Source organism: Lolium rigidum, chromosome 1, assembly GCF_022539505.1.
Source record: "Lolium rigidum isolate FL_2022 chromosome 1, APGP_CSIRO_Lrig_0.1, whole genome shotgun sequence".
NCBI lineage: Eukaryota > Viridiplantae > Streptophyta > Magnoliopsida > Poales > Poaceae > Lolium > Lolium rigidum.
This window is the reverse complement of record NC_061508.1, coordinates 306,685,847-306,698,165: the sequence shown is the minus strand read 5'-3', so window position 1 is coordinate 306,698,165 and position 12,319 is coordinate 306,685,847. Positions and strand designations below refer to the sequence as shown.

The 12,319-nt window shown below is 45.1% G+C and overlaps 2 protein-coding genes across 2 annotated transcripts; one reads left to right on the top strand and one right to left on the bottom strand.

The window, feature by feature from the left end:
- Positions 1–1,091: 1,091 nt before the first annotated feature.
- LOC124684078 (UPF0496 protein At1g20180-like) lies at positions 1,092–2,075 on the bottom strand. Its single transcript, XM_047218480.1, has one exon. The coding sequence runs from the start codon at positions 2,073–2,075 to the stop codon at positions 1,092–1,094; it is 984 nt and encodes a 327-aa protein (XP_047074436.1).
- A 2,030-nt stretch (positions 2,076–4,105) lies between these two features.
- On the top strand, positions 4,106–6,102 carry LOC124684077 (flavonoid 3'-monooxygenase CYP75B4-like). Its single transcript, XM_047218479.1, has 2 exons — positions 4,106–5,020; positions 5,312–6,102. Exons 1-2 carry the CDS (start codon positions 4,112–4,114, stop codon positions 5,954–5,956), a joined length of 1,554 nt encoding a protein of 517 aa, XP_047074435.1. The 5' UTR covers positions 4,106–4,111; the 3' UTR covers positions 5,957–6,102.
- Positions 6,103–12,319: the final 6,217 nt, after the last annotated feature.

Sequence of the window (12,319 nt, the reverse complement as noted above, 5' to 3'; positions counted from 1 at the left end):
TCAAGCTTCATGCACTAGCCAACGCAATCAAAAGTCCGAACTGGTGGAAACCAAAAGTCCGAAAGTCACCAAAAGTCAACACGTCTAGAGTCAGAGGCGGGCTCAATGGGCCTATACGTGCCTATACGAGGACTCCGAGGAGGCAACAACAATTTTAGGATAAATTACGAAAGCCAGGACTCGAACTCGAGACCTCTGATACCATGTCAAGCTTCATGGACGAACTGATGGAAATGGTTATGCAATCTACTTATACACTTCAACAAAGCACAATCAGAAGGAACACCGACAGGAGACGCACGCCCTCCGGCGACTCTAGACGCACCGCCGGGACGGGGTGGACTTTATTCCATCTCCATGGAGTCACCACCGCCACAGCTTTTTTGATTAGGACACAAACCCTAAGGAGACTAAGTAAAGTATCAAATCATGGAGCCCTCCCGTCCACAAGGACCAGGATCCATTGTGCCTCCGTGACCCTAATGTCACAAGAGGCGAGGCAGATCGGTGATGGCCGACGGGAGGCAAGGAAGCCCAAAATTGCATATCTCTGTGAACGAAATATGAAAGCACATTCCCGTACATAGTTTCATCACTTACTGCTCCAGAAGTCCAGTATAAGTACTAGGCGACAAAACGAAACGTGTACAACCTCCGTTCGGAAATAATTTCCATATCGGAGTGAGTATATATATGATAGTGTAGTAGGGAGTAGTAGGTAACTGAAAGTTGCAACGTATCATGCCTGATTATATAGGAGTTGGTATCTGTTAGATGTTGCGGCTGAGCTTTGCCAGACGAGACATGTCACCTATCTAGTATCTACCTACCCCTGTTCATCCTGAATCCCATGCATACATACATGCACACTCGATCGAACACTTGGCCGTGCCTGCGCAGCAAAGCAGACCATGCATCTCGTTGCCAGTTTGTATATTTTTTCCTTGATTTTCTTTCTTTTGTCGAAGCGGTATTTGTTCTATTTTTTTATCTTAATGTATTGATCTACAAATTCCTAGCACAATCTAAAAAAACATCTGTGAAGTACTCCTAAACATGAATGTCTACACTATACAAACTGAGAGCTGCTTTCATGCTTGCTTGGAGATCTCTTCGATCACCAAAACTCTAGCCCTATTGATTGTAGCAAGGCACAGGCCCACGTGCTCTTCTAGCTCCTCAGCCAGTCTCCTAGAGTTACAGCAACTCCTCCTCAGCTCCATCACCATCTCATGCACTTGAAACTTCTCATCCACCATCCCCTTGCAATACATCGCCATTGAATTCTCCCGCTCAATACCATCAGAAAGGCGCACTGCAAGGTGGCTCACCGTGTCGAAGTCCCTACCAAGAACGTACGTGCCTTTCGCGGCAGTATCGAGTTGCTCCTGCAACCGCTGCAAAGACTTTGTCTTGGATCGTTTCAGCCTTGTGATCCTCCTCTTCAGTGCCATAGGGCAGAGCCCCATGAGCGCAGACCCAAAAAGAGGGCTAAAGAACATCAGGTGTGCTGCAGTGGCGATGGCAACCACACCACATGCTATGATAAGGCAAGTCCTTGAAAGTTTCTTGATTGTTTTCACTATCTTGAGCTTCCTTGACACTTTCTTGTGGCTTGATTTGATGGTCTGGAGTACGGAAGAGTACTTGTCATGAATCTGTCTGAAATTGCTTCTTGTGGTTGTGCTGAAAGGGTTGCCTCCAACAGGGAACGTTTCCAGTGCAAGGGAAGTACTACTAGTGGCAGTGGTACATCCCAAAATGCTTGCAAGGAAGCTTTCCATTGATTGGTAGTTGCTTTGGGTGTTCTTGATGTTCCTCAGTAGCTGCTTGCAGATCTTTGAGGCCTCAAGACCGGCATCAAAGTAACCAGCCATTGCAAGCTCAATTTCACTAGATTTTATTTTCTGCATCATATTGTGAAGCATTGGAAGGATGATATCTTGTTGAGGCTGAAGAAGGGCTTCAGTTTCATCCTTGTTAGATAAAAAGAGCATGTTAGACTCTGTGCGCAGCATTTTGGCATACTTTTCATCTATGTTCAGGCCATCTTGCACGCCCACCGGCATTTCCATACCTGCCACAGAACACACAAATTTTCAGTGTGCAAACCCTAAGTTTAACAGAACTGCATGTCATCAATTTGTTTTGGGAAGAGAAACTTTAAAAGCGGCCCAAATGAAATATGGTATTCATGGTCAAAGAGTATAGAAAACAAGGACATTTTAAAAAGTTTGATCTTCACCTTTGGATGCAGACATTGATTCTTCAAGGCTCCCAACTGTCATCATCTCCTTCAAGTTCTTTATCCTTTGAGACAGGCACTATTTTCCTCTTATCCAGGTGCAGCAATTGGCAATTGCACTACCACCTGCCTTGGCTTAAAATGTACTCCCTCCGTTCCTTTTTAATTGACTCGGATTTAGTACAAACTTGTACTAAATTCGAGTCAATTAAAAAAGAACGGAGGGAGTACCTCTTCTCAGGCTTTATATACAAGCACCTTAACTGATAAAATCTTGTGCAGCTTAAGCCTTAAGTTTGCCACTCCCTCACACCTCTGGATACCAGGGCCCATGTCTCCTGATCCTGAGGCCCTGGCGCATTCCACGGTGTGCTCTTCTATGACTAACTCTTGCACTCCACCTCACTGTAGCAGTCCAACGATGTATATCTTCATCTTCTGTCCTTTACCAGCCGCAATACATACTGGAAGCCTTTAGATTGTGTGCAAGCTTTGTTGGTGGTTGCTGATGTAAGCCATAGAGACACTAGCAGCAATCCAGCTGTGCTTCAGGTGCTCAAGTTGCCTGAAGTAGGTCCTGTATGATGGTTATTTGCCTGTACCAAGACACGCCATTTTTTTATTCACAGAAAATTCCATCATGAGGACCAAAAGTAAAAAAAAAACCCAAAGAATTGGGTTCAGTGTGGGCATGACATCTTATCTTAGAACAAACTCGTGGATAAGCAGAATATTTTACTTGATCAAATGAATATTTTCGAGTAGTAAAAGCTGCAAGGCTGAAGCCTGAAAGGAATGAAGGTAACAGCTTGCTGTCAACTATTGGGACAACAATGCAGTGAATTTAACAAAAATGGAAAGAGAGGAAGGAAAACTAAGGGTTGCTTTGTACTTTTTCTTTGCTTGCTGCAGCCAATTAGATCCAGTCTATTTTTAGTTTATTTCCTGTATTTGTGTTGGCATTTTGCCACATTAGAAATGCACTGCTCTTGCTTGCACAGGAGGACGACCATGTGTGTCTCTTCTCATCACATCAACGAACACGGTATCTCAAACACAAAGCTTGTACATGTGGATCACATCACATCACCTCACCACATGACATCACATGCATGTACCTCATACGCGGCAGCTCTGACATGAACCATTTTCTTTTCAGCACATGTAATGCCTGAATAGTGACTTTTGCAATCTGCAAGCATGAAATGTGCTAGCACAAATTGATCCTCGGGTTTTTGTTTTGCATAAATTGATCCTTGGGTACTAGGATCCCCCTGCACAGTGTGCAGTGCCAACATGGGCTCTTACCTCTTAAACATCTGACAGTTTTGGGCCTTGAGCAGTACCAACATGGGCCATGGGACCCTGTGTAGCTCTTTCCTCTGAAACATTATTAGGTTTGGTCTTTTATAGTATGCCTCAAAACAGATCGTCAAAAAAAAAAACTAGCATGCCTCCAATGGCGGCACCATTAATATTCTCCCCATGTGAGAAATGATCTATCATTTTAGCTCTTTGGAAACATTCAGTAGATTTGGGCTATTTTTTTAATATGCTATGAATAGCCAGCCCTTCAATACTAGATTTTTCTCCAGTAGTCCAGCGTGAGTAGGGCGACCCTTAAACCCTGAGAAATGAAACTTGTGTGTATGATAGTGTACTTGTAGTACGGAGTAGTAGGTGACTGAAAGTTGCCAGGTACCATATTATAGGAGTTTGGTACGTGAAAAGTTGAGTCTGAACTTGCCGGACGAGACGTGTCACCCTTCCAGTATCTCACCTACCCCCGTTTATCCTATATCCCATGCATACATACATGCACACCGGATCGAACACTTGCCGTGCATGCGCAGCGAGCTGGCCGGCATGGACATCCCGCTCCCACTTCTGCTCTCCACTCTGGCCATCTCTGCTACCATATGCTATGTCTTCTTCCGAGCCGGCAAGAGGCGCCGTGCGCCGCTGCCACCCGGCCCGAGGGGCTGGCCGGTGCTTGGGAACCTCCCGCAGCTGGGCGGCAAGATGCACCAGACCCTGCATGAGATGACCAAGGTGTATGGGCCCGTGCTCCGGCTCCGGTTCGGCAGCTCCGTGGTGGTGGTGGCCGGGTCAGCTGCCGTGGCCGAGCAGTTCCTCCGCACCCACGATGCAAAGTTCAGCAGCCGGCCGCCCAACTCTGGCGGCGAGCACATGGCGTACAACTACCAGGACGTGGTGTTTGCGCCCTACGGCCCCCGGTGGCGCGCCATGCGCAAGGTGTGCGCCGTCAACATCTTCTCGGCTCGTGCGCTCGATGATCTCCGCGGTTTCAGGGAACGGGAGGCCGCGCTCATGGTGCGGTCCCTCGCGGACGCTGCCAAGGCCGGGGCGCTGGTGGCGGTCGGCAAGGCGGCGAACGTGTGCACGACCAACGGCCTGTCTCGGGCGGCGGTGGGGCTTCGGGTGTTCGGAAGCGATGGCGCCAGGGACTTCAAGGAGATTGTGCTGGAGGTGATGGAGGTGGGCGGGGTTCTTAACGTCGGGGACTTTGTGCCGGCCCTCCGGTGGCTCGACCCTCAGGGTGTGGTCGCGAGGCTGAAGAAGCTGCACCGCCGGTTCGACGACGTGATGAACAGGATAATCGCCGAGAGGAGGACCGGAGCCAAGACGACCGTGGTGGAGGAAGGTAAGGGGGACCTGCTGGGCTTGCTGCTTGCGATGGTGCAGGAAGACAAGTCGCTCACTGGCGGCGAGGAGGACAAGATCACCGACACTGACGTCAAGGCGCTTATACTGGTAATAACTTTGATGTTGTCATCAACTAGTACCTTAAATATATGGAACATTACAGGCCGAAAGGGACATACATTATGTGCTTTTTCGGGTTCATCTACGCCTCAGTCTTCTGTTTCGATGGATTCAGAAAAGTGCAACTTCAGTTACTCACTTCTTCATCAGTTTGCATTTTTTTGACTAACCTGAAGTGGCACTTTTAGAACCGATTGAGACTTAAGAGAATCCTAGTCGATTCAGAATTAACAAAACCCAAAATCATTTTTCTAATGATCTTTATCAACTTATATGCAGAACTTGTTTGTGGCGGGAACAGAGACAACGTCGAGTATAGTGGAGTGGGCAGTAGCGGAGCTGATCAGGCACCCAGACATCCTGAACCAGGCCCAGGAGGAGCTAGATGCTGTCGTGGGCCGTGACAGGCTCGTCTCGGAGTCTGACCTGCCACGACTCACGTTTTTCAATGCCATCATCAAGGAGACGTTCCGACTGCATCCGTCGACGCCGCTCTCACTTCCCCGAGTGGCCTCCGAGGAGTGTGAGGTCGCCGGCTATCACATCCCAAGGGGCACTGAGCTACTGGTCAATGTGTGGGGCATCGCCCGTGACCCAGCCCTATGGCCTGACCCGCTGGAGTACCGGCCCGCCCGGTTCCTCCCAGGAGGGTCGCATGAGAATGTCGACCTCAAGGGAGGTGATTTCGGGCTGATACCGTTTGGGGCGGGCCGGAGGATATGTGCGGGCCTAAGCTGGGGCTTGCGGATGGTCACCGTTACAACCGCTACCCTGGTGCACTCGTTTGACTGGGAGCTGCCGGCGGGCCAGATGCCGGATAAGTTGAACATGGAGGAGGCCTTTTCTCTGCTGCTGCAGCGGGCCGTGCCATTGATGGCCCACCCGGTGCCTAGGTTGCTCCCGTCAGCTTACGAAATTGCATAGAAGCTCACGCTTTGCTGCGCTGGAGGGCATGCTCCAGTTATACCATGTACTGCTATTGATGGTTTGTCTCACTGTTTCAACTAAAGTAGTACTTCCGATGTATACTGTTCTGAGAAGTTCAATAAGAGAGAATGACATGAAAGATACATTTCGTCGGATGGCCGATAATAATCTCATCATGTAGGAAACTAGATCACCCACTTTGTTGTCACAAATCAGGGTTTATCTCGCATGAAAGTGACGAGGCAAACCAATATCCTACTTTTGTTCAGGGTTAACCATTGCAAGTTTCTTCATGAAGTTTTTCCTGCATCTCTGAAGGCTCAGCTACACTCCGTTGAAAATGCAATCCATTCTGACAGTGACAGTTAAGATGGCACGTCTGACCAACATAAAGACCTGTATAAATATTGCTTCTGAAGAAGGATATGAAAAATAGGACGGATGTGCTTGAACGTTGGCTGTTGCTGGGAAGACGAGATGTTCAACTTACCCAGCGTCTGGATATGTTGATGGTCCACCCGGTGCCTAGGTTGCTCCCCTCGGCATAGAAATTTCCGTGGGAAGTACAGGGATTGGCACCCTTTGCTGCCAAATGTCCTGAATAATGCGGAACTGAATGTCTCCCAGAAGCTGATGCAGTGCTTGAACTTCAGAGCATGCTTCTTCAGACAATGAGAGATGGAAGACATTATGAAGCTGATCCTGACTCAGATCCTTGCTAATAGAGATAGATACAAGCTAGTTCATGTGAGGGAGTCGGAGTGTCAGTTCACGATCAGACTACTTACCTTCCCACATCATGGTAGGATGTCCATTTGAAACTTGCAACCAGCCATATCCTTAAACCACATGCTCAGCTCTCTAATTGGGGATGCCTTATGCATTTGTCAATTTCCTCAATAATGCCCTTATACATCATGAGAGAGCTGAGGTAGAATGTGAGTGAAATGGAAAGATCCTAAGTGACACCTCTCCAGTTATGGAGTCATATAAAACCATAAACAGTAGCTTGGATGTCATTGTTTCTGATTACGAGATGCTACACAGTTTTCACATATTTGCTCCAGTTAGGAGACAATAAGCCATCAGAAACATGCATTGCAGCCACAAAAAGCATGCCAACTACTATTGGTACTAGTCCTACTACCACATATCTGTAGAGTTTTCCTGCTTCACCCGATCGGATTGCTATGGTTCAAGACAAGCAGGACTATAGTCGTTAAAATGCTATACGGTGCACTGTCTACCACAGCTCGCTTGGCACACCTATGCCATGAGCAAGTCCACGTCCTTGAGGTACCTGTGCACGAGCTTCGGGTCGAGACTCTCCGGCGCTAACACAGCGGCTGTGGCCTGCAGGTAATACTTGTGTGCAACTTAATATAGTTGGTGAAGCAACTAAAGAAACCTAGCTAGACTGACCAGCTAGAAATTTGAGCATGTAGAACAGAAAGCAACTTGATTTCTTTAAGTAGCCAACTTAAGTATGTTGAGCAAGGAAAATCAAATAAACCAGTAGCCAACTTATGCATGTTGTTCAAGGCAAAGAAACCTTGCTAGACTGTAAAACACAACCTGAGTATACTGAGAAAAAAAGAAAGTTAATTACTTTCAGTAGCCAACTTTATCATGTTGAGCAAAGCAATTTAATTAAACCAGTAGCCAACTTATGCATGTTGTTCAAGGAAAAAAGAAACCTAGATAGACTGACTAGCTAGCAATTCGAGCATGTTGAACAGAAAGCAACTTAATTATTTTCCATTTTCCTACGTTGCAGCCTTGTGATGGCCTTTGTTTTCCTGTGTTGCAGCCTTGCAATTGCCTGTTGCATAGGAGTCTCTCGGATTATCATATCATTGGTGGTGGAGGTGAGTAACCCAGAGAGTCTCTGTGGCGGAATTGTTGATGCTGCCCTGTGTCTCGAGGAGGTTGGAAATCTCGTCATCGAAACGGAATGCAGGTTAAGGCAGTCTATCCACCAAAAGGAACAATCACTGTAATTAGCAGTGGACAAGGTTGATTCATAGTAGGCTATCCTGACCAAACGAACCAAAGGATACTACTTCTTATTGAAGAATTTATAAATGTGTTTAGGGAGCATGCATCCATGCATCCATTCTGTACATGCAAGTTATCAATCCCAACCCTCCTAGGCTTACAGACCAAGTTCCAGACTACATGAAGGAGGGTTCTGTTTTGTCAAACCACATGCTCTCTATTGGGGATGCCTTATGCATTTGTCAATTTTCTCAATAATGCCTTATAAATCATGAGAGAGCAGAAGTAGAATGTTTTTGTTTCGAAATGGGAGCTTATAGCCCCAGCCTCTGCATCTAGAAGATGCACACAACCGTTTTATTAAAGCACAATTGTAGAGTATCAGAACATCCAGTAAACTGATATTACACCCCGCTCATGGGTCAATCAAAGTGGCTGTAAAAATCAGCCAAAGAAATAGAGATGAAACCAAAAAAAAGTCTAATTGCCATCTTCAATGCGTCTAGATTGCAACCAGCCACCCTGGCTGAAGATAGCCCGAACGACCGCCATCAAACGATTGCATCCGGTATCCAAAGGTTCCCGCTGCTCCACAGGAAGGAGGTATGATCATAGGTGAATCAACGAAGCCGTCCTATGAATAACCTGTAAGAAATTTGGATTAGCACACTGTTAAAAACGACCTCATTCCGATAATTCCAAATTGTCCAAAGTAAAGCACAAACCCCAATGCGGATTCGTTCCTTTGTTTTTTTTATCAATCTGATTTAACCAATTACCAAACAAATTAGTTATATTCATGGGTGGAGGTATATTAAAAGTAAAATGCACTACTCTCCAAACTAAACGGGAAAAATGGCAAGCAATGAAAAGGTGATCTATTGTTTCTCTTTGACCACAAAAGACACAATCAGTACACCCATTCCATCTTCGTTTTGCAGGTTATCTTTTGTTAGAATAACCTTGTTGTAAAGGAACCACATAAACATCCTAATCTTGAGTGGTACCTTCATCTCCCACAAGTATTTTTTCAAGAAAACAGTATGTCCATTCAAATAATCAGCATACAAAGATTTAACTGAGAAAACCAGTGGAAGAGAGTTTCCATACATAACTATCTGGTTCATTTGTTAAGTGGACAGCCATCAACCTTCCACTAAAGAGATCCAAGTATCCCATCTATCTCCAGTTAACATCCTATTAAATCTTATATTTAGTGGTACATTACCCAGGACGTCGGCGACTAAGACATTTTTAGTTGTGGCCGCATTATATAAACTAGCATATTGGATATTCAGGGGCGTGTCACCTAAGCAGGTGTCTTCCCAAAACCTGGTCTTCATACCGTCTCTTACAGTAAAGGAACCCCGCTTAAAAACATCATCTTTAGCCTTCATAATCCCCTTCCAAAAGAGGGAATCTGTAGGCTTAGACTGGGCTTGAGACAGAGATTTACTCCCAAGATACTTGTTTGTCATCAACTCTTGCCAAACACCTTCCTCTGTCAGCATTTTGAATAACCATTTCCTAAGTAAGTATTTGTTCTTAATATCAGGCACCTCAATGCCAAGACCCCCCTGTTCTTTAGGTTGCCAGAAAAATCTAGACCTATAAAAATCAAGTCTTTTCCTTACCCCCTTAGGTATTTCAAAGAATGAGAGTAGAAACATTGGTAGACTAGACAAGACCGAGTTTATTAGAACGAGCCTATCCCCATAAGATAGCAATTTGTCCACCCATGCAGCAAGCTTTCGCTCAAAATGATCTTCTATCGGCTTCCATTTCTTATTTCTAAGTTTCCGAAAATGAATAGGAATTCCGAGATATTTGAAATGAAGTGAGCCAATCTCACATCCAAAAATACTCCTATACTCGTCTTTTTCATCTTTGGCCTTGCCAAAACAAAAAAGTTCACTCTTATGAAAGTTTATTTTCAAACCAGATAGTTGTTCAAAAAGAGAAAGAATTAATTTCATGTTTACAGCTTTTGCCAAATCATGCTCCATAAACAAGATGGTATCGTCTGCATATTGTAGAATCGATATACCCCATCCACCAAATGAGGAACTAAACTACCAACTTGCCCATCCTCCTTTGCTCTTGCAATGAGAATAGCAAGCATATCCGCGACGATGTTAAAAATAATAGGTGAAAGTGGATCTCCTTGTCTAAGACCCTTTAGTGTTTGGAAATAATGTCCAATATCATCATTGACTTTAATTCCGATACTACCTCCCTGAATGAAGCGTGCTATCCAATGACACCACTCAGGTGGGAACCCTTTCATTCTAAGAGCTTGTTGTAAGAAGGACCATTTCACCTTATCGTAAGCCTTTTCAAAATCAATTTCGAAGAGAACCCCATCCATCTTCTTCCTATGCAGCTCATGGATGGTCTCATGTAAAACAACAACCCCTTCTAGGATGTTTCTACCAGGGATAAAAGCAGATTGAGTTGGACGAATAACCTTATGTGCAATAACTGTTGCACGATTGGTACCAACCTTTGTGAAAACTTTGAAGCTGACATTGAGTAGACAAATTGGACGATATTGTTCTATTCTGCTCGCATCCTCTTTCTTAGGCAAGAGAGAAACGAGACCAAAATTAAGTTTATATAATGGTATATCCCCCTCTTGTAACTGGGCGAACATTGCCATCATATCAGACTTAATGACAGGCCAGAACTTCTGATAAAACTCAGCAGTCAACTCATCCGGCCCTGGAGCTTTATTATGTTCCATATTAGAGATAGCCTCAAACACCTCCTCTTCTGTAAAAGGAGATGTGAGAATGGTTTTTTCCGTTTCAGAAAGTTGAGTAATATCATGAGTGACTTCTTCTCTCATGGTGAAAAAATTCATTTCAGGAGCTCCAAAAAGCTTCTTATAATACTCAGTTATGAATACTTTCAGATTTTGTTGACCCACAATCCCTCATCTTGCTCAAGTTGGAAAATCCATTTTTTCCTATGTTTACCATTCGCAATAAGTGGAAATATTTGGTATTATTACCTCCTTCTTGTATGTGCTTAACTTTTGCGCGTTGAGCCCAGTTGATCTCTTCATCACGCCGAAGCTTAGCAATGGCAATATCAGCCTCCCTTTTCTGAGCCCTCTAGAATGTGACTATGTGAGTGAAAGGGAAAGATCCTAACTGGCAGCTTATTTGCTCCAGTTATGGAGTCGTATAACAAAGATAACAAGTAGCTCTGAATGTCATCATTTCGATTATGATATGGTACACAGTTTCACATATCTGCTCCAGTCATGCGGCACTAAGCCATCAGAAACATACATTGAAGACACAGAGGCATGCCGGCTATTGGTACTAGTCCTAGTACCACATATGTGTAGAGTTTCCCTGCTTCACCGGACCGGATCGCCACGGCTCAAGACAAGCAGGACTATTACCATTAATTTGCCATACGATGCACTGCTCTACCTAATTTCTTTCCTTGAGCTACTGAAAGCTAGTGTAGCGTACATCTGGGGAAAAAAGCCTTGCAAGTATCCGATGTTCACCTGAATGTGCTTCAATTGTTGGGTACGGCCCCTTGGCTATACATACATAATTCTTGTGGCGGTGGAGAAAAAGCGTAGATAGCGCGACAGAAACGGAGATGGTGAAAGGATCGTATGCCGCACCTAGAGGGGGGGGGGGGTGAATAGGTGCTAACCAATTTTTAATTCTTTTTCAATTTGACTTGACACAAAGGTAAATTCTCTAGATATGCAACTAAGTGAATTTACCTATATGACAAGGTTACCAACTAAGCAAGATATAGCTACGCAATATATAGGAGATAGAATAGGATAGAGGTCACCGAGAGTGGAGCACGCGATGACACGGAGATGATTCACATAGTTACCTTCCTTTGCAAGAAGGTCCGTCTACGTTTGGAGGAGTGTGGTTGCTATGAAAGCCAAACCAACAGCCACGAAGGCTTCACTCAGATCTCTTGTGAGCAACGCCACGAAGGCCTAGCCCACTTCCACTAAGGGATTTCCTCGAGGCGGAAACCGGGCCTTTACAAGGTTCTTGGGGCACACATTCACAACCAAATTGGAGGCTCCCAAATCTGTAACAACACAACAATCAACAACAATACATCAACATAAATCAACTAGGGATCCAAAGAGGAACACTAGCAAGAGGGCCCTCAAACAAATGAGGGGGAAATGTAAATCGCTTCGGTGAGGATGTAGATCGGTGTCTTCTCCTTCGAATCTCCAAAGATCAAGAGCTTTGGTTGGGGGAGGAACGAGATCTTGCAAATCTTGAGTTCTTGAGGTGGCTCTAATGGTGGTGAAGCTTGGCAGATTTTTGTGCAATAATTGAGCAACTTGTCCCATTGGAGAAG